This window comes from Vigna angularis, chromosome 5, assembly GCF_016808095.1.
Source record: "Vigna angularis cultivar LongXiaoDou No.4 chromosome 5, ASM1680809v1, whole genome shotgun sequence".
NCBI lineage: Eukaryota > Viridiplantae > Streptophyta > Magnoliopsida > Fabales > Fabaceae > Vigna > Vigna angularis.
In genome coordinates this window covers 24,584,862-24,607,226 of record NC_068974.1, presented here as the reverse complement: position 1 = coordinate 24,607,226, position 22,365 = coordinate 24,584,862, and the positions used below count along the sequence as shown (strand labels likewise).

The following is a 22,365-nucleotide window of genomic DNA, read 5'->3' as shown; positions in this document are numbered from 1 at the left end:
TTTCTATGATTCTCTTATTAATGATTCAGAGCAACCGTTGTTCCCAAGATGCTCGAACTTTACACGTCTGTCTTCAACTTTAAAGTTGTTTAGTTTAAAAGCAAGGAATGGATGGACCGATAAAAGTTTCACCGAGTTGTTGGAGTTGTTGAAGGAGATGCTTCCAAAAAATAATACTCTACCTATTCGTAATTACGAGGCCAAAATTTTTTTATGTCCAATGGGTCTTGAATATCAAAAGATACATGCTTGTCCTAATGATTGTGTTTTGTACACAAAGGAGTTTGCTTCGCTAAAGTATTGTCCAACATGTGGTTTATCCCGTTTTAAAAAGAAATCTGACAGAGTCACTGGTAATGAAGGTAATGATGGTGCACCTGCTAAGGTGATGTGGTATTTGCCTATAATATCTAGGTTCAAACGTATGTTCTCTGTTAAAGAAGATGCAAAGAACCTTAAATGGCACTCTGACGAAAGAAAGTGCGATAATCTTCTTTGACACCCTGCTGATTCACCACAATGGAAAAAGATTGATGACAAATTCCCAGAATTTGGTGCAGATCCAAGAAACTTAAGGCTAGCACTTGCAACTGATGGTATGAATCCTTATGGAAACTTAAGTAGCAAACACAGTTCGTGGCCAGTTATGTTGATGATTTACAATCTTTCTCCTTTGTTGTGCATGAAGAGAAAATATGTGATGTTGTCCATGATGATATCGGGTCCTAGACAACCTGGAAATGACATTGATGTTTACTTAGCACCTTTAATTGATGATTTGAAATTGTTGTGGGAAGAAGGGGTCGGCGTGTTTGATTCACATGTTCAGCAACAGTTATGTTTGCGTGCAATGTTGTTTTGCACTATAAATGATTTCCCAGCGTATGGAAACTTGAGCGGTTATAGTGTTAAAGGTCATTTTGCATGTCCAATATGTGAAGAAAACACTAGTTACCTTTAGTTGAAGCATGGTCAGAAGACGGTATATACAAGACATCGAAAATTCCTTCCTCGTAATCATCCTTATCGTAGATTGAAAAAAGCATTTAATGGTGAAGAGGTGTACAACAAAGTCAAAAACATTGACATTGTGTTTGGAAAACATCATAAAAGTACCTCTGCAAAAAACATTTGGAAGAAACAATCAATATTTTTTAAGCTTCCATATTGGTGTGAACTTGATGTTAGACATTGTATTGATGTGATGCACGTTGAAAAAAATGTTTGTGACAGTGTCATCGGAACTTTATTAAACGTCAAAGGGAAGAGCAAAGATGGAATAAAAGCACAACAAGATTTGGCTGACATGGGAATCCGATCTGAGTTACATCCACAAATAATAGGAAGACGCACCTATCTGCCCCCAGCCTGTCACACATTTTCTAAAAAAGAAAAAAAAAGTTTTTGTAACTGTTTAAGAAGTGTGAAGGTTCCACAAGGTTATTCTTCAAATATTAGTAACCTTGTGTCTATGCAAGACTTAAAGCTAGTTGGTTTAAAGTCTCACGATTGTCATGTATTGATGCAACAATTGTTACCTGTTGTTATTCGAGGCATATTACCTCCTTCTGTTAGGGGTATTCTGACACGTCTAAGTTTTTTCTTTAATGCCATTTGCAAGAAAGTTGTTGACCCTCGAGGTTTAGATGAATTGGAAAATGAGGGAATAAGACTACTATGTCAATTGGAGATGTATTTTCCACCTTCCTTTTTTGACATCATGGTACATTTGATTGTTCATCTAGTCTGAGAAATTCGAATATGTGGGCCGGTCTTCTTAAGGTGGATGTACCCAGTTGAAAGATACATGAAGATCTTAAAGGGATATGTCAAAAATCAGTATAGACCAGAAGCTTCAATCATAGAGCGATACGTTGCAGAAGAAGCCATTGAATTTTGTTCAAGTTATATGCCATCTTGTGAACCCGTCGGTCTTCCCAAGAGCAGACATGAAGGAAAATGTGAAGGTAAGGGTGTTCGAGGTGTGAGAATTCAAAGTGTTAGCAGAAAAGAAATTGACCAACCTCATTTGTACGTCTTAAACAACATTATTGATGTGATTCCTTACATTTCTGACCACGTTAATGAAACAAAGGCAGCAAACCCAAAAATGAGTGAAAAATGACATCTTAATGAACATGTGAAAACCTTCTTACAATGGTTTAAGAAAAAAATTTATGCGACTCCACATGTTTCTGAAACTTTATTGAGGTTATCTCGTGGGCCGAACACAGATGTCATTACATATGGTGGGTACTATATAAACAATATTTCTTTTCAGACAAAGGTAGAAGATGACAAAAGCAGAGTTCAAAATAGTGGCGTCACACTACAAGTTGAGGCTGTGCACTTTGCTAGTTCTAAAGAAAAAAATCCAATCACAGCATCCATCAGTTATTTCGGAATAATACAAGAAATATGGGAAGTTGATTACGTCACTTTTAGAGTCCCAATTTTCAAGTGTAAATGGGTTGATATAAATTATGGTGTCATGACAGATGACATTGGTTTCACATTGGTAGACTTGAACAAGATGAATTACAGTGATGAACCATTTATCATTGCTAGTAAAGCAAGACAAATATTCTACGTAAATGATCCAGCGAATAAAAAATGTTCAGTGGTTTTAGAAGGAAAAAACATGCATGGACATGATGATGACGATTCTCTTGAAATACTTGAGACAACATCTGTTGCATCTAGACCCACTGAAGACCCAGTTGATGACGTTGCCGATGTCATCCAGGCAATTCGTAGTGATCACAACGAAGGGATTTGGGAAAAAACAATATCTTAATAGGTTGATATTTTGTTTTTTATTGACTTTATATGTATGTTCATCATAATTGAATTATTACTAACCTTGTATAATTTTTCAGGTATGTCGGCCTCAGACTCAGGATCGGAAAAGACCAGACGTGGACGAGGCATCACTCGAGTGGCAGATGTGACATTCGGACGCGTGGATGGTCAGAGGAGACATGTTGACATCGACCCCAGATCAGGTCATCCATCAAGGCCAAATACTGATAGGTTTAGGAGTTATCTGGGTAAGTTAGCAAAAAGTCATGTCTCTATCCTTCATGCATGTTGGGATGACGTCCCAGAGGTCGACAAGAACCTCTTATGGCAAGATATTCAGGTATGTTTATACTTCATGCAATTTGTGATATACTTATCTTTTATGTTTTCTTATCAATAACATGTTTTTTGTTTTAAACAACAACATTATGATATTCCAAACACAATACAAATTAGAAAGAAAGTGTTATCGCATATAGCGATAAGATGGAGGGATTTCAAGACAAGGCTGACACGACTATATGTCTTTGGAGACAAGCAACATGAAAATCCTTGTCAGCAATATACATTCACAGAGGAGGATTGGATGCAGTTTCGTGCATCTAGAGAGTCTGAGGAATGGAAGGTATGTTTCTTAACATCGTCTTTCATTGAGTTTTTATGATTTTACACTTATTTATATACATGGTTTCATAGGGTAAAAGGTTAGCCGCCCAAGAAAGAGAAAGGCTAAACGATGCACCCCACTTGTTATCACGAGGTGGTTATGCAAAACTGGAAAAGAAACTTAGAAAGTCTAGAGCGGATGCCTTGGGACTTGAGTCGCCGGACCTAGCACCTGCACCTGCTAGGTACGACCTGTGGAAGGCTGCTCGGACTAAATCTGATGGGAACATGACATCTTCCTCAGCTGCCTTGATCTCATAGAGAATTGTAAGTTCAAATTATAAGCAGTTGTTTGATTGTGTATTTATCACAACATGTCTTCTAAGTAACTTGGTTTTTTTATGTGTAGGATGAGTTGGTTGAGCAGCAGACTCAGGGCACATTTGCTGGCCAAGGTAGGGACGACATTCTAACAACGGCCATTGGAAGGCCCAAGCACCCAGGACGTGTACGTGGAGTTCCTAGGGCGATTGGTCTTCGTGACTACTTTGGCCCTACACAGAACCCCCCCCCCCCCCCCCCCCCCCCCCCCCCCCCCCCCCCCATCAATGAGTCAGGAGACACTGAGGCAGATGGATCTTCAGTGGGAGGAAAGACTCAACCAAAGCATGAGATCAATGGAGTAACGATTCATGGAGCAGCTACAAGAACAAAAAGAAATACAAAGAGCGCTTGAAGAAAAGCTGCATTCCATGACGCAAGGCAACATGGGGGCCGCTGAAACTCCCACACCACCTCGTGTCAGCACTAGAGGATCATGCTCTGCTGTAGAACCCACTCAGTATAGCAGTCAATATGAGCTGTTGGTTGATGGGGATCCCCCATGCATTGTGGCTATCGGACGAGTGCTTGAGGGAGGGCAGACTATTCATGGTGTTTCCATATTACCCCAGCACGTGCGTGTGACGATTGACGAGGTTCGGGATCCCCAGGCTCAGGTTCCTGTACCCACTCCAGAAATTAACTTTGTGGGGGAGGCCATAGGATCATTTATTGCCTGGCCTAGAGCATTGATCATGTCACATATCGCTACTCCACATGTATAATGTATTTTCCTTAGTATTTCTATGTTTATTCTTCAAATATTTGTTGATAACTCTTTGACGTAAATTCTTATCTTCAGTTCACACGTCCTTAGAAGCAGCCAATTCATGATACAGTAATACATGAAGATGATGACATGGCTAAAGCGGAGGATGATCCTCTATCAAAGTTAATGACAAAATTACCCAGATTGAAGAAAGCACCATTAGAACTATACTGGGATTTGAGAGTATTTGGTCTTCCCCCACATGTGCCAATTTATATCACATTCTCTGATGCATTGGAGGTGATTGGGGGAGACAAGATGTTGAATATTTCCATCATTCAGCTGTGGTGCATGTAAGATAGTCAATTTGGTCTTTCATATTACTTTTATTTAGATTGTTATAGTTTATAACAACTTAACTTTGTTGTTTTAGGTACATGGACACAATCGTTGTAGACCAAGGTCGGTCTTCCATGTACGGATTTGTTGAACCTCAGACCATTCAACCGTCTGGTAACACACTTCAAAACAGACAACATTATTTGCAAACATGGATGGATGAGTCAAAAAGAGACGTATACCTTGTGTCATACATTGATGGGTAGGTGTTGTTATATGTAAAATTATATGGTTTTGTTCGTTCCATAGGAAGATGAAAAATGACTTGAGAACAATGCTTCAAGGGTAAGTGTTTCTCCAAAAATGACTTTGAATTTGATGTTTACCTTCAACTTTTATGATAAATATAGTCATATTAATTATACTTTGTGTTTTCAATCTGTACAGAGTTATTGGTAAATCTCGTGGTCAACTGGTTCAAATTTTGTATCCAAAGGTTGTAAGTCATTTATAGTTCTAATTCATTTTCTATGTTATTGAATGATCTAAATTCTTAACTATTTAGTTTGTCATTTTAGTGTAACCAGCAGCTAGATTCATGGGAATGTGGCTTCTACGTGATGTGTTGGATTAAGACCATCATTCGAGCTGTCATTACAGATGACTGGAATGAGGTAATGATGTATACCTTGAATACATTACAAATCAAATTCATCTTCAAACATATATGAAACCATAATGAATCTTTCTTGAATTTTGCAACGCTTCAAGAGTACATCTCCTATACCAGAGGACACAATTAGGCAAATAAGACAGGAGTGGACCGCTTATCTTCTACAAAGATGGAGTTAGGAATAATTTTATTTGTTGTTGAACATTGCTTAGTTTTAGTTTAAGTTTAATCTTGATAGTTTTGGTAGTGGATTATTTTTTACATTAAGTAGAACTTTGTTTATATGAAACGCATATATGTATTATACTATATTGTTCTGGGACAATTTTCTGCTTTTCAGGTGTGGTTTTATAGCAAAAATAAATTAATTTTTTAAAAAAAATGCCCAGTAGACGTCTGTTAGTGTACTGTCGGATGTCTATAGACGTCTGGCAGTGCACAAACCGACGTCCAACCCCTACCCGAGCACAAAACCAATCAGACATATGGCACGTCGGGGGGATACACCTAGGACGTCTGTGTAGACGTCGGGGGAGGGGACATCGGACGTCTATGTGGACGTCCGAGGGGTGCACATTGGACGTCTACGTAGATGTCGGGGCTGACACATCAGACGTTCACATAGACGTCCAATGTGGACCCCCCGGCGTCTGAGTAACGTTACCCACAAAGACGTCTGGGGTAGGTCGAACGTCAAAAGGCCAAAAGAACGAACGTTTAAAGCCCTTTCTACACTAGTGTTGTCGCTAAACCAACACAGTTTATTATTATCGTTGGTTTTGGCTTGTGGCCTTCCATTTTTAGTATGGTTATATTGCTTTGGACAATTATGAAGTCCTATTTTAAATGAGTGTATTCATATTCGTTTTATTGCGCCATATTTATTTTCATTTTAAATTATTAAAATACTTTTAATTTACTTTATATTTTATACTGAAAATTATGAAACTATAATTTAATTTATATTGTTTCATATATATATATATATATATATTATTTTATAATGTTGAAAGCTTTTTATAATAAAATACTTATTTTTAAAATTTACATAATAAAGATAAACATAAAACACAAATTTGATTTGAATTAAATAAAGAGATTAAATTAAATATAAACTTTTAGGGGGAAAAAACTAACTAGGCTAGCCAAAGTCAAAGTAATTTTGTTGATTCTCAATCTGAAAATACGTCGTTGTAATGTATATCCATCGAGTCCCTGACTTAAGGAGTTGTTGTTTCTTTTATCTCTTCCTTTTCTTTTACTTTATTTTTAAATTCTTCTTATCTCTCTCTTTCTTCTGCCTACACACCTAAGACTATAGGATACATTTTTCCCCAATTACAATTTAAACAAAAAGAACATAATTCGTCGAATTATTAGCACTACCTATAATAAGGGTCTTTTCCGTAGAACACGTAAAAGAGACACCGACTGCAAGGATTTAAGTATAGTTTTTTATAGCAAAAATCTTAATTAACGTAATAAATTTATTTAATTCTCAATCATGACATGCTACAATTTATGGATTGTTATTGTTTCACTTTAATTATACATCTAAAAACATCATCAATGCTTTCACAAACAACTCATATGTCAACTCAATTTTAAGGTACCCAATAATCACATTTGTTTAGGAAAATTCTATTGACAAATTGCTTAATTCATAACCATTCTCTCCTTCTTCAAGATTTTGTATTTAATGCGAATACTAAACAATTATAAGTAATAGTTACTTATATAAATAATTTTCTATAATTGGAAACGGTCCAAACTTATATCAAACACAAAATAAACCTTTTTTGATAAGCAAACACATACACTCTAATTAAATTGCTCTTGATGTAATGCTCTAATGGGCTGAGTTGTAAGCATCAATGGACGAAAAGATTTGTCATGAAACAAATATTTTGAACTAGAATTTTTCCATGGATATGCTTGTGGTACTCTATAGGATTCCGAATTTTAGGGTACCCTACAATTATACGACGACCCCATTTTGATGAATGAGAAATTCAACGTTTGGCTTGACGTGAAAAGGGCTGGGGTTTGGCTCTAGAAAGGCGTTTTGGAAATAGTAGAGATGGAAAAAAAACTCAAATTCTAGGTGAGTCTAATATATTTTGAGTTAATTCAAACTGTTTGATAATTTCTAATTATCGATTGAATGAATATAATCTTAGTTTATTAGAGTTTTGACAAGAGCATCTACAAGGGGCCCAATTCTCAACATTGGTCGGTTGTCATCTCCATCAAATTTGATGTCCACCTCAGTTTCCTTCCCTACAAAATCATGGCAAGTGAGAAAAGAAATATCTGTTTATTATATGTCACCGCATAAACCACAATAGGATTAATGCCAAAATTGACCCACTTACCTTAACTAATATCTAATATAATTTCCGAAATTTGCTACAAATAATAAATTAGCTAGATGATTAATCAAAAAGAGATTTCTCCTACTCCAACCTTCAACGTACTTTTATAGTCTAATCAAAATCTCATGGCCCGATCAAGCCATAGACATACATAATGACTTGTTAATAGAGTTATTTAAGTTAATATTAAGAATAATTTATAAATATAGTTTTTTTCATTAACTTATTGAGGTGTTCATGGCACTACTAGAGTTCTGATTTCATATTTTCCAAGATGTTATTATACTTGTATTTGAGATATATACTGTAATTAATTTAGTAACTCAATATTTTTATTATGATTTTATCATAAATGCGATATAAACTATGTTTTCACCTCAAATTTTAAAATATATGAACTTTGTACATATTAAAATGTCAATATATTGAAATATCAAGGAGACATAAAAACATCAATTAAAAGGACATGTAAACAAATTGTAATTAATTGTATGTATGTATATATGGTCTAAAATAAATTGTAATTAATTGTCAATATATATATATATATGGTCTAAATCAAATTATAATGATTTTTTTTAGGTGAAACAATAAATTGTGAAAGTATCATTGGATGTGACTATTTTAATTAATTAACAATATAAGCATATTGAAAAGTTTGAACATTAATACTAATACTAGGTGGAGAATATCACATAATCCAGAAACCTAAGTATGTTAAGAAAGTTAAAAAGTGGAGTTAATATCTTGAAGTGAATTAGAAGCATTTGGACAAGTAATCTGTTGGGCATGCCTGATGTGGAAAGATGTACAGACAGAAAATATGTACCTAGTATTAATAGAAGACATTAAAAACAAACTGAAGGTTGTAGGGTAAAAAAAGATATATTTGATGAGAAAAAGACTTTGCATGTTCCAAAAGAGTACGACCAAGTATCTTGTGGCATGCATGCAAAGTTCCAGAGAGGTGCTCCCTAATAACCGGTTATAAAATCTGTTTCTGGAAGACAACATGCGTAATACTGTATTTCTAATTTATAACATGGCGTGTGTTGTGTTGCGGATTATAACGATAATGCCCACCCAGATGTCTTAATAATTATCTTCACCTGAAATATGTTACTCAAGTCTTTTCTTTCTTCGGATAAGACTTTCCAAATGGGTCTTTATTTATTTCACGAACATTATTCATGTTTACCTAGAAAGTAGCTTTTTTAAATTTAGATTATTTTTTTATGCTGAGGAATAAGTAATGTATTAAGTGCTGGATTTAAATCTAGTTTTATCCTACAACACGAGCATGAGCAAGCCTACAAAACGGACATGTAAAATAAGGATTATTCATGTGTCTAGGAATATACAAGTGACAACAAGTGAGATATAGTAGATCCATATAAATTCTTGTTAAGTTTAGAATAAGTAGAAGTAGATTAACAGGCTAAAATATTTAATTTTTCCTTTATTTCTTTTGTATATATACCATCCTACATGATACACCCATTATTATCATCTCTAACCATATATATTTTATAGACATTCAACTTAAGATACACAACGCAAATAATGAAACTGGAATTAAATCCATATAAAATAATAACATTAACTCTAATTTAAAATAATGAATTCATGAATCTTTTATATTATAAAATGTTTAAATTTTTTATAAATTGACCTTGACTTTTTTTTATGTATTTTTATGTTTTTAGACAAGTTGTTTGAAGGTAGAATCAATTTTATTCAAAAACAAAACAGGTATATCTTTACTAAAATTACTTTAGGTAGGAGATAAAATCAATTGTGATATTTCTATACCCTGAAACAACTGATGTCGCTAGAGGATTTAGAATTGTAATATATTTTTCAAATATGTGTTAGATTATCAATATTTAGATTCAAATATGTTAATCACAGTGAAATATCAACTAATGCAAAGGATGTTTTTTAGCATATAGCAACCGGTGACACGCGTTAGAATGAAAGTTATGTATGGCACATTCTTCTTAAATTAAGAAAATAACATGAAAATTTTCACCGTTTCTTTTCATAGAAGCTAATTCAAAATCAAGTTTTTTCACAGATAGGTTTATGAACATGTTACATGTATGTGAGCGATATTAAAAAATTAATAAAACTTGAGGTGGATTTAGGGTTTAGAGCTAAAATACAACTTTATTAGGTGGATTAATTTAACTGAGTAGAACAAAGTATAGTGAGTTTTACTGTTAACTTAAACATAATTTCTTTCAATATGAATTCCAGCCAAAATTAATTGTATAATTACTTACTTAAACACATGTTAAATAGCGGGCTCTATAGCTATATATCGGAATGATTTGATGAGAGCAATGATGATAATGGGCTTGGTTAAGGAGATAAGGCTTAGGGATGAATAAGGGCAAAACACAATAATTGTGTATGCTTATAGAGAAAACACACATAGTTAATGCAAGCTAATGTAATTAAAGTGAAACCCAGTAGAAAGAACGTTTTTCCCCTGTATGGTCCAGAAGAGGATAAAGACACAATTTTTTATCTCCCCAAATAAAGAAATACTTTCAAAATTTGAAGCCATTACTTTTAGGTCACAAGATTCATCAATTTTATCATGATATATAGTATCAAGACTTCCCCTCTAGTTAATGTTATTTTCAGAGAAACAAGAAAATGATATATAAACACATTATAATTCCTCTAGTTTCTCTTTTCTTTTGTTACATCATCAATTACACCTTTATTTTTCTCTAATTGCATCTTTTGAGGATTAAAACTGAAACTATAACTACTTAATCTAAAACCAGTATGGTCTTGGGCAAGCTTTACCTAACACATGTATAACTGAGATTCATTAACTCTTTCCGGTCAATTAAAAAGCTGATGATCGATAAGATATGGATTAATTAGGAGTATAATTTAACTTAAAGCATCTAATAATTTATGTTGAATAGAGTTTGGTGTATACCAAACTTTTCCCATATGCAAGAGGACAAAAGAGATGAACAGAAATAAACCAAGATGGCCCATAAAATGTCTTCTCAGTAGCCCAGTGACGTGATCTCAATACTCTATCTTCCTCCACTCTCCTATTCCTTTCACTTTCACCTTTCACCTCCCTCTTTCCCTGGCTTTATTTAGAAAAAACCAGCCCCAACTCCAACCCCTCCTTCTCTCTCTCTTCATTCATCCTTTCACCATTTCACAGTTTCAACAATGTCCAGCAGTGGCAGCCACAGTGCAGAAGGTTCATCAAGCATCATCCCTCTAGATTACCACCTCCAGCATCAGCACCAGCACCAACAGCTGCAGCAGCAGAGTCCAGTCACACTTAGCCGCTATGAGTCTCAGAAGAGAAGGGACTGGAACACTTTTGGACAATACTTGAAGAACCAAAGACCCCCAGTTGCTCTCTCTCAGTGCAATTGCAACCATGTCCTTGATTTTTTAAGGTATCTCGACCAGTTCGGAAAGACCAAGGTTCACCTCCAAGGGTGCATGTTCTTTGGACAGCCTGAACCACCAGCACCCTGCACTTGTCCTCTCAGACAAGCTTGGGGGAGTCTCGATGCCCTCATAGGCAGGCTTAGAGCAGCCTATGAGGAAAATGGAGGCTCTCCAGAGACTAACCCTTTTGCTAGTGGCTCCATCCGTGTCTACCTTAGGGAGGTCAGGGAGTGCCAAGCTAAGGCTAGAGGTATACCTTACAAGAAGAAAAAGAAGACCCCTAAGGGAAATCTTGAAGAATCATCAACCTCCTCCATCCATTTCTCTTGAATATTCTTCCTCTGGAAGATCTGTGTTTCACCTATTGGCAATTATATTATTTTATCATCAACTTTATCTCTGCTCGAGTATAATCTTCAACGTACCTGTTTTTATATAACAACAATCAATTTTTTCAATCTAAAATTTCACACAAACTATCCAAATTCTTCATCATAACACCAACCAGATGATGCTTCTTTTTCTGTCATCTGCTGTTGGTTAGATGCGTAAGCCATGGCCACCATCAAGTTACGGTAATAACATATATCTCAACCTAAACTATACTACAATGTTTTGAAGCATTAGGGGGTGCCCATATAGCTTATGTGTGTTATTATTAATAAGTACTACGAGTTTGAATGTCAAGAGATATAGCTAGAAAGAAGTAAAACTTATTGAGTAGTTTGATACTGATATTAGAATTTTTAATCTGATGGATGGATCTGGGACCAAAAAACTAATGCTTTATATACATAGTTTTTCTTATTCACGAACCAGATGGCTTGCAATATATACTATTTAAGTGTTGGTACATTATACGGACAAAAGTATTTCAAATGCCGTGTTCATTAGGTTGCGAAATTAGAGGCGACTGTATGTAATTAAGATCCACAAAAGATTAATTTAATCACCATGTTGGCTTTCCAACAAAAACAAAGTTTATGGCACATCAATTGATTTCCTTACTTTTATGATTACTTTCTCCCAATTAATTTTTCCTTTTAAAAATTAAGCAGATTTTTGACACATGCAGTAATCAAGTGAGATGTGTCGTGTGTGTGTATATATATATATATATATATATGTAATTTGTCAAGTTATACTAAGCATCCAATAAACATTTTTTAACATATATGATTATTTAAGGTTCTAGGTTTCAAATAAAACATGTCAAATTTGAAACTTTTTGGAATGCAAGTCTTCTTCTAATTTACAATTTTGTTCTAAGAAAGACATGATTGAATGGAATCTTTCAGATAGATGTTGGATAAAGCTAATGCTAATTAAATATTGAATGTATTGTTCTAAGAATAAACATTTCTCCACCATCCTCAATTCTATATAATATGTCCCACTTATATTGTAATATATATTTAAAATATCCATACAAGAGTTGATCTGATATGCCCTTACTCATCTTTTCTTCACTGTGTTTAATTATTAATTTCACCATATGTACCTTGATTTGATCATGTGGGCTACTATCTGATACTGAGAATTTTATCCATTTATCAAAAAGCTAGTTAGTTTTGTAATATATTGAGTACTTGTTATGTATTTTGTGAGCAAATATTTTGTTGGTTAGGCGAATGCTTAAGCTTTGTGCTGCCCGTCATCTCACATGTTTTTGTCGGCTTTTGTTCCAAGTGGAATTTCAATGGCATTTTGAATAGACACACGTTTGTATCTTATATATTAAAATAGAACATGGAATGCTATTGAAGGTACAAGCTCTTGGTTTCAAGTGATTATTCTACTCAAACTTGTCAAAACTTACTGCACATGTTGATTTTTTTTATAGCTTAATCATAATTAAATCATACACACATAGTTTATTGAGCTTTTTAATTACTTTGTGAGGGGCTTCTTTAGTTTAATGCTTCCTCTAAGACAACAATAATGCAGAAATCAAGTGTAGCCTCTGCTCAGTGTCAGCTTAGAGCAAGTTAGGGTTTTCAAGGTTGTCTTTCTGATCAAAGTATATGAAACTGTTGTTGACAGCTTTTTGTGCTGAGTCACAGATTATTGGTGACACAGTAATTAACATTCACTTGTGTGCTCTCTGAATCAGATTATATATATCTGCCATGTTGGCCTGCTTCTGCTTCAGTTGGGGCCAACTTTCTCTCTTTTTCTCTGTTCCATTTTCTTCCTTTTTTTCTAGTCGTGAGTTAAAGTCATGAATTACATTTTCACGTACACATATCATGTTCATAGGTTTCACAAATTACACACAACACCAGCTAGCTCTATAGTCTACCTCATCAAACACTTCACTGCTTAAAAATAGTGTCATGTGTTTGAATTATTAGTTGAACACTTGAACTATTACACAGCTAGCTGTACCATATAGAGTTCTTATCGGATAAGCTCAGCTGTACCATGAAAAGTAATAGTCCATATCCTTTTCAAACCTTTCACCTCGACGATAATCATTCTAACTAATGCAGCATTTCGATATTCATCAATGAACTTGTTGTGGAAACTGTGTTTTCCTTCTAGTTTTCTTTTGTTTTTCTTTGAAATGCATGATGGTTTTCATATATTTCATAAGATTTGGTAAGTTATATATACAGTGTAAATTGTTTATTTAACTTAATTGATTATTTGGATATTCTTAAGTTCTTCTATGCTTTTGAAAGTGTATCTGCTTATTAAATGCTTTCCTTGATCTCCATGCAGGATAATGTGGCATATTATATAAATTAAATTGAAGGAGTTCTTACTTTTAAGGCCAGTTCTTGGGAGGTTTCGTCTCTATATATGCTCTTGGCATTCAGTACTTTCAAATTTTCAGTTTAATTTGTTTACCCGAGAATTTGTAATTAAGCTCTTAGCAGAACCGAAAGCTCGATCGTGACACAAGTTGTTTCATGCCTCAGCGTATCTTTTATATATATATATATATATATATATATATATATATATATATATATATATATATATATATATATATATATATATATATATATATATATATATATATATATATATATATATTCAAACATTATTTGCATGTTTACTTATGTAGATGCTCCCCTTTTCATGCATCACTTGCACTATGTAAGACGTATTTCAATAAATTTGGCTTCAATGTATAATTTTTCTAAATCTTTTTTATCTATATAATATTTACTTTCTGTCATGAGTTTTTTTGTGATTAACGCAAAATTGGAGTGGTAACATGAATTCTTGAACTCAATTCATAAAACATAATTACAAATTTCCATTTACTTATATAATATAAATTTGTTTCATCAGTTAATGTAGATCTATAACCTTCTCAGAAAATATATACATTTCAAACATAAAAATAGATATAAATAAATGATTTATAATAGTCAGACAACAAATAACAAATATTCCAATACCTAGAAGAAAATAAGTCTAATAAACAAGAATCTCACTAAAATAGACTCAAATTTATAATTTTAATATTATTTTAAAAAATAAACTTTAAATTTAAGTCAAACCTACGTAACCAACTTAAAGTAAAATAATATATATATATATATATATATATATATATATATATATATATATATATATATATATATATATATATATATATATATATATATAGATAGATAGATAGATAGATAAATAGATAGATTTGAGTGATAAAAAGCTTAGGTTTTCCCTCTGAGTGATTCTATGTATTAGAGGTAAGTTTTGGTTTTAGCAAAGTCTCAGTGTGCCAATGGTAAGGAAAATCTTACTTTTCTTATTGTTTTGATCAACCTGAGCCTGTGTCTTACCTTTGCTAAACGAAGTTTTATATCTGGTCAGATTGAGAATATTTTGTGAGCATTGAGAGTTATATTATACATTACTGAAGTCCAAAGTTTAATAAATTATTGAAAGTACTAAATTTTCTATATAAAGATTAAATATAAATATAATCTTATTTTGTTACTGGAAAAACAGTGTTATGGTTTCTGAAAATTTTGTTACAATGATTGTTCTAATCATCAATTCTCGGAAAGTTCTCTCTGTATTCCTTTATTTTTCAGAAAGTAGCATTTTATATTTTGTCAATGTAGTCATTCTTTTATTATTGCGTTGTAACACCATTCTTTTCACTGTTTACAATCTATAATTAACACAAATTATATAATTAAAATAAAATTTTACTCTTTTCCTTATTTTAAATCTCAATAAAAAAATTATTTGACAAATATAAGCTTTATTGAAAAGGAAAAATATAAAATTAAAAAATTATCCAAACATATTTAATAATATTAACTCCTCTCAATAACACCGTATATTTTTATTGTCATAGATTTTCATTTAAAAAAGATCATTATAGATAGAAACTATAACTACTGAAATAAAATGATGAGTAAACATATAAATAATTAACCTTTCAATTATAATTTAGAACTGGATTACAATAAAAAATTTGTCACTGTGAAATAGCTAAATAAAACCTCTTTTTAACCTCAAGTATTACAAATATTTTCATATATTTAAAAAATAAAAATACACACAATTGTCCCTACGCTTTAAACTGACATCACTTTTTTATTTAATGAAATAAAATTAATATAAAATTTGTGTTTGTTAAACCGAAACAAAATGTTTTATTTTAAATATTTTCTTACATTTAGAGTCAGTTAGTTTAACACAAATATTTTAAATAATCAAAAAAACAAAACTTTTAAAAATATCAGGTTATTGTAAATTTTTAATTTATTGAAAATAAATAGAAAAAATCTTTTGCAACCCTTAGAGTTACCTTAGCTAATTCTAATATTTATTTCAATTTTATTTTTTGTAATACGTCCCTTAAAGTTGGCTAAGACGATCATTATCATCGCCCTATGATCCGACGTTTATATATGGAAAAGCTAATTTGTGTAATTGATCATGAATAGTTTATTGATTATACAGTATCTTAATCGATTATGTACACAGTAAAATCTTTTGTTCTTTGAAAAATATTCTTCTAAGTTTCTTTTATATAGTAGTTGTATTGGAACAAAATAAACCTGTAAATACCTTCTGTGAAAGGATTCCAACTACACTTCAAAGAAAAAATATTTCAACTCTTCTTACAAAATTAGTGAAGAATTACTTGATAAAATGAATCTCTTTAGGTATATCAAACATTTTAAAGTGGTCTCCCTCGGAGAACCTTTCTTTTTTATCTTCCCAAAAATCCATTACATTGTCAATATAATGCACTAGTGGAAAATATTTCGTACGAAAATAATCTATAATACATTTCGTCTCTTTTATAATTGAAAAAGACACTTTAATCAAGATTCAGACAAATTACCAGCAGCTTTAAAAAATTTCACATTATAAAAATATGACAGGAGAATAAATAAAGACATTATCTATAATACATATATAATCAAAATATTCATGTTGATATATAAGATTTGTTACTTATTCAAAAAATTTATGAATTTTTGGAAAATTGATGTATTTGTCTTTATTAATATTAGGTTGAAACTGTGTTAAAAAAAATATCCTTTAAATTAGATACTTTACCAAATATGTACAGTACATATTTCAATTTTCTATGAGTCGGATACAGGGACACATCATTTAAGAGGGGTGTTCGACATGGACAACTCACGTCAAGTAGGGATGTTTTTAAAAGTTTGACATGGATTCTCTCAGATGCTTTCTGTATCGAGCCAATTGAAAATTTCAACAGTTTATAGTAGATTTTTCAGGATGAAGGATTACACTAACGATTGGTGCAGGACAACGTGTATTACCTTCATTTTTACAATGGAATTTAGAGCAATCATGGTGAACTTTATTTATGCTTTTGTTTTATAATTTTGAGAGTTGATTGTCTCCAGCATCACAATTATAATATTCTTTCGAAGTAAAGCAATGCCTGGGAAAGAATCAACAACACCATCCCACTTACCAATATATACTTGCATGGCTTAACAGGTTAGTCATCTCTGATTCATAATTCAGGCAATGGTTCTGAGAATTTTTCCTACGTTCGAAACTACAGCAATTCTCCTCATCCCAATGATCATTTTTCCTGTTTCAACTCAGTGGAAATCTTACCTTTCTTTACCTCAAATCGTCTTATTTATTATTTATATTTACATTATCAGTCTACTTTTATATATAAATATATATCAGTTGGCCTTCTTTTTGTGTTTTTTCTTACGCATAGTTTCCTGAGATTTCAATCTGAACACAGCTTTGATCTCGTTGTAGGGTTGCAGATGCAGAAGAAGCCACTTATACGCAGAATGAAGAAAGCCAAGAATATTGTGTTGTGAAGTAAGTACCTCCTCATTTCTTTGCTCGAACAATGAACTTGCACTTGAATTATAAATACATGAACTTGCATTACTTGAGGAAAAAACCAATGATAGTACTGATAAGGATTTGAACATGTTCGCGGTTGATGTTTACCAGTTAAAGGTGCATAGTGGTCCTTTGAGGTCCCATTTTCTCGTTCTGTAATGAACAAGGCAATTCCATAACTTCAACTGGTGGAAATTTTAATAACTATAGGCTATATTTCTTGAACAAAAATACTGCTGGTTTTTTATTTTCCGTTACTTCATAGCAAATTTCTGCCTTTTCTTTCAATTTTTGTTGTTTTTCTTTTGTTTGGGTTTGTTTGAAAATTATGGACCTAAAGTCATCTCATTGTGATTGTGTAGCATTGTTTGATTGTTAAGCATAATTTAGTTTGCTACAAAATTCTGAATATAGAATTTTCATTATCTTTAGAATAAGAGTATGATAGAATGATTTGACAATGATTTTATACATCATCTACGTAAAGCCCATTGAGATGGCTCTCCCCAGTTGTCAAGTCATAGTCCTCCTAAGAATCAATCCAACCTGTTCAAGGCTGTATCAGATATTCAAGATAAGTTGTTGTCAATTATTGTGATTGTGATTGACAGCTAGTGTCATGAATGAACAATGGGTACATTATATCGATCAGAATATTATTTAGCAGTATGTAGGAGAGACCATAAGGCCAAGTATATGCAATCTTTCTTCAGAATGAATTCAGAACAAGTTTGGATATTCTTCATGCACCCCGAACCAAATCCACAAGCTCCTTGCTTTCGAGCATATCAGTATAATCATCTGCTACATATTAGTAATGTGGTATATGTATGAGATAAGAGAAAGAGAATGACACTATATAATGGTATATATATATATATATATATATATATATATATATATATATATATATATATATATATATATATATATATATATATTTGCAGGGTCGAGGTCAACTGTTAAATGTTACGTAAGATATTTCATTTCTCTTATAAGTGTTCATCTAAATCATTTGAAAAATATATCCAGAAGGCACTTGAATGTCAAAGTGAACTCAACATTGATAATTCAAGTATTAACAGTGTTATAAATTTATATCAAGGAACTTGAATGTCAAAGTAAACTAAACATTGATAATTCAAGTATTAATAGTGTTATAAATTTATATTAGTTACCTCCTTACTTCAAATATACAAATATATATTTATAGATTTTAAGATGAAATTTTTATTAATATCGACTTAATTACTACGTAATTGTATGTAATCAAATTTTATTTTTAAGTTGATTAATATTAAAAATAATTGTTCTGACTTACGATTAACCGATCCATTTTTACAACCGTTCAATCTTGATGGTGTTTCGTTCACGAATTTACATAGTGATTGATCATGTAACTAAGTGAACGTTCATATTACATATATTAAGATGATGGTTGGATGGAACAATCATAGGCGACACTCTGATCTCAACAAATACAGGGACTAACAAAGGCTCCATAAAGTCTCTAAAATTCGTTGTGAGACTGGACAAGTCACGGTTGGAGGGCAAAAACATGTTTGTGCTAATAGTGTTGCATGTGCTTGTTTCATACGTGTCTATATATGTTAATTAAAAGAAAACTAAGTTCTATGCTGTTGGGAATCCAAGTGTGAGTCTAAGTCACAGATTGGATAGAAATGAGAAAGTAGAGCACTATATAAAGATGAAAGACTCATTAACCCATTCATAATGGTTGAAAAACCGTTATTTTTATGCTTAAAATTGATACCAAAAGCAACCTTTAAGACTTAGAAACTAGCTTGAACTCATATTTTTGCTTTAGTTTTGTGAATAAGAGAGTTGAAAGTGAATTTAATGGTTTTGTACAAGATTCCCTTGATTTTGTAGGCTAATTGAATGATTTGAAAGAAGAATTGAAGTACCAAATGATTGGAGTGTTGAAAAGTCAACCAAAAACCAGAAAAGTCAACCAGTCAACCAAAAAAGTCAACTAGTCAATCAGAAAAGTCAACCAGTCAACCAAAATGTTGAAAAATCAACCAGAACGCAGAAAAAGTGTGACCGAGTGGCGCTGAGCGGTAAAATACCACTGAGCGGCACTTTTCAGGTGCCAAAATCATCGCTGAGGGGCAAAAACAGCAGCTGGGGGCAAAATGGATCATGCGGTATTACCGCTCAGCGGTAAAATACCGCTGAGCGGCATTCTAAGTGGGCTTGGACCGGTTTTCTTTTGTTTTTATGGGCTTGGACTTGTCTTATGTTATTTTTATGCCCTATTTAAGGACTTGCACGTCCTAGGGTTTGTATCTTTGGCTGGGACGAAGCAAACACTCTCTTTTCCACCCCTTTGAAGGAAGATCTTGGATGCTCAGGCTACCTCTCTACCTTTCTAGGGTTTTATCTTTCATTCTTTCATTATTGTTCATCTAGTTTCACCATGAATATGGTGAACTAAACCTTGTATTGTTGTTGGGGAATCAATGTAGTCTTATGAAACTCTCATATATGGAATTTGTGTTTAAACATCTTATTTGAGATACATGCTTTCTTTCATCATTAGTTAGGGTTTTTCCTCTTTGCTCAAAGCATGCATTGTTTAACTCATTCGATGTCATGATTATTGATTTTGTCGATATGGGAACGTACGGGAAAGTCTAGATCCGGGGAATTTCTCCCAATAGTATATTGGTTGCCTTTAAGCTCCTGCACTTCAGAACTAATTACTAGGAATGCTAGGAATTGTATGAACTCGTAATTAAGGATAGGCCTTCTCGACAAGGTAATTTAGAGAGTGACATTAACATTGATGAAAAGATTGATGAATTCCTAAAGTATATGAGAGTGGATAAGATGAAATTGATAACCCCAACAACATACTCATCCATATCATTCATTACGTGTTTGTTTTACTCTTTTTGCCATTGATCAAATTCATGCATACATGTTTAATTATTGTCTTTTGCATATAAAAACCTACAATCAATCGTTCACAAGTCTTAAATAATCAACAAATCAGATAACTAACTAGGCTGTGAGTCCTTTGAGAAAACGATACTTGGTCTTACCGAGTTTATTACTTGATATGATTCGGTCACACTTGCCGATTGTTAAACAAGTTTGTGGCGCCGTTTTCGGTGTTCATAAATTTGTCATCACCCATTGCCTTAAGGTTTTGGGTAGAGAGTGGTGTTAATCCCGTATATGTTTGGACTCATATCTCATTGGTGTTTGTATCTCTCCGGTGAACCCTCTCCTCGATAGACCCAACAGTGGTATCAGAGTAGATGGTTTGTCTTGGTGACTGGCTCAGACGAGTATAATGATCCCTATACCGAAAGTCTTCCTGGCAAAGGGTATTCAGGTAAGCGAGTTTCGTTAAGATGAACGACGATTGGAAAGGGATACTCGTGGCAGTGGTTGGTTGGAAGGGGCTTACCCTTGAGGGGGAGATTGTTGGGAATCCAAGTATGAGTCTAAGGCCCAGATTGGATAGAAATGAGAAAGTAGAGCACTATATAAAGACGAAAGACCCATTAACCCATTGTCTTAAGGTTTTGGGTAGAGAGTAGTGTCAATCCCTTATATGGTTTGGCTCAGATCTCATTGGTATTGTGTCTTCCCAGTGAACCTCCCCCTCGAAAGATCCAACAGAATCTCCCCCTCACGACTATGTGGAGATATCCACCAAACCGGCGATCTCACAACAAACTTCAAATTTTCCTCTTGGCAATGCCTTGGTCATCATATCAGCACCACTATCATTTGAATGAACTTTAGCTAATCCCAACAGCTTAGCATAAAAAATATCATGTATCCAATGATACCTCACATCAATATGTTTGGATTTAGAATGAAAAGTTGGATTATTACCAAGATGAATAGCACTTTAACTGTCACAATACAACAAGTATTTACCTTGCACAAAACTAAGCTCCTACAAGAATTTCTTCACCCATAAAAGCTCCTTACATGCTTCAATAAGTGCAATAAATTCTACCTCCGTAGTAGACAACGTTACACACTTTTGCAACTTTGATTGCCAAGCCAAGACTCCCCTACAAACTGAATCAAATAGCTTGAAGTGGACTTTATAGAATCAATGTCTCCAGTCATATCTGAATCTGAGTAACCCACCAAAGTAGGCTTATCACCTCCAAAACAAAGCTTCAAATCACTAGTACCACGAAGATACCTCAAAATCTATTTCACAACATTCCAATGCTCTCTACCTAGATTTGACAAAAACCTGCTAACTGTACCAACAACGTGTGCAATATCAGGCCTTGTACATACCATTGCATACATCAAACTACCCACCGCAGAAGCATAAGGAACTTTTCTCATATCTATCTTCTCAGCTTCATTTGAAGGACTTTGTTTAACACTCAACTTAAAATGAATAGCAAAAGGAGTACTTACAACTTTAGCATTTTCCATTTGGAATCTTTGCAACACCTTCTGAATGTAGTGCTCCTGTGATAGCCAAAGTTTCTTCTCTTTTCTATCACGACTGATACTTATACCAAGAATCTTCTTATCAGCTCCCATGTCTTTCATGGCAAATGACTCGCCTAGTTGCTTCTTCAACTTGTCAATTTTGGATACATCTTTTCCAACAATAAGTATGTCATCAACATATAACAACAATATAATGAAATCATTCTCAGAAAATTTCCTGACAAAAACATAATGGTCAGAAGTAGTCT

The 22,365-nt window shown here is 33.2% G+C and overlaps 1 protein-coding gene across 1 annotated transcript; it reads left to right on the top strand.

Moving 5' to 3' along the window:
- The first annotated feature begins 11,039 nt into the window (after positions 1 to 11,039).
- Positions 11,040 to 14,244, top strand: LOC108340091 (protein LIGHT-DEPENDENT SHORT HYPOCOTYLS 10). Its single transcript, XM_017577317.2, has 2 exons — positions 11,040 to 11,690; positions 14,048 to 14,244. Exon 1 carries the CDS (start codon positions 11,093 to 11,095, stop codon positions 11,651 to 11,653), a length of 561 nt encoding a protein of 186 aa, XP_017432806.1. The 5' UTR covers positions 11,040 to 11,092; the 3' UTR covers positions 11,654 to 11,690; positions 14,048 to 14,244.
- The last annotated feature ends 8,121 nt before the right edge of the window (positions 14,245 to 22,365 follow it).

Coding starts and splice junctions, on each gene's coding strand:
- LOC108340091 (XM_017577317.2), top strand. CDS start 11,093: ATGTCCAGCAGTGGCAGCCACAGTGCAGAAGGTTCATCAAGCATCATC.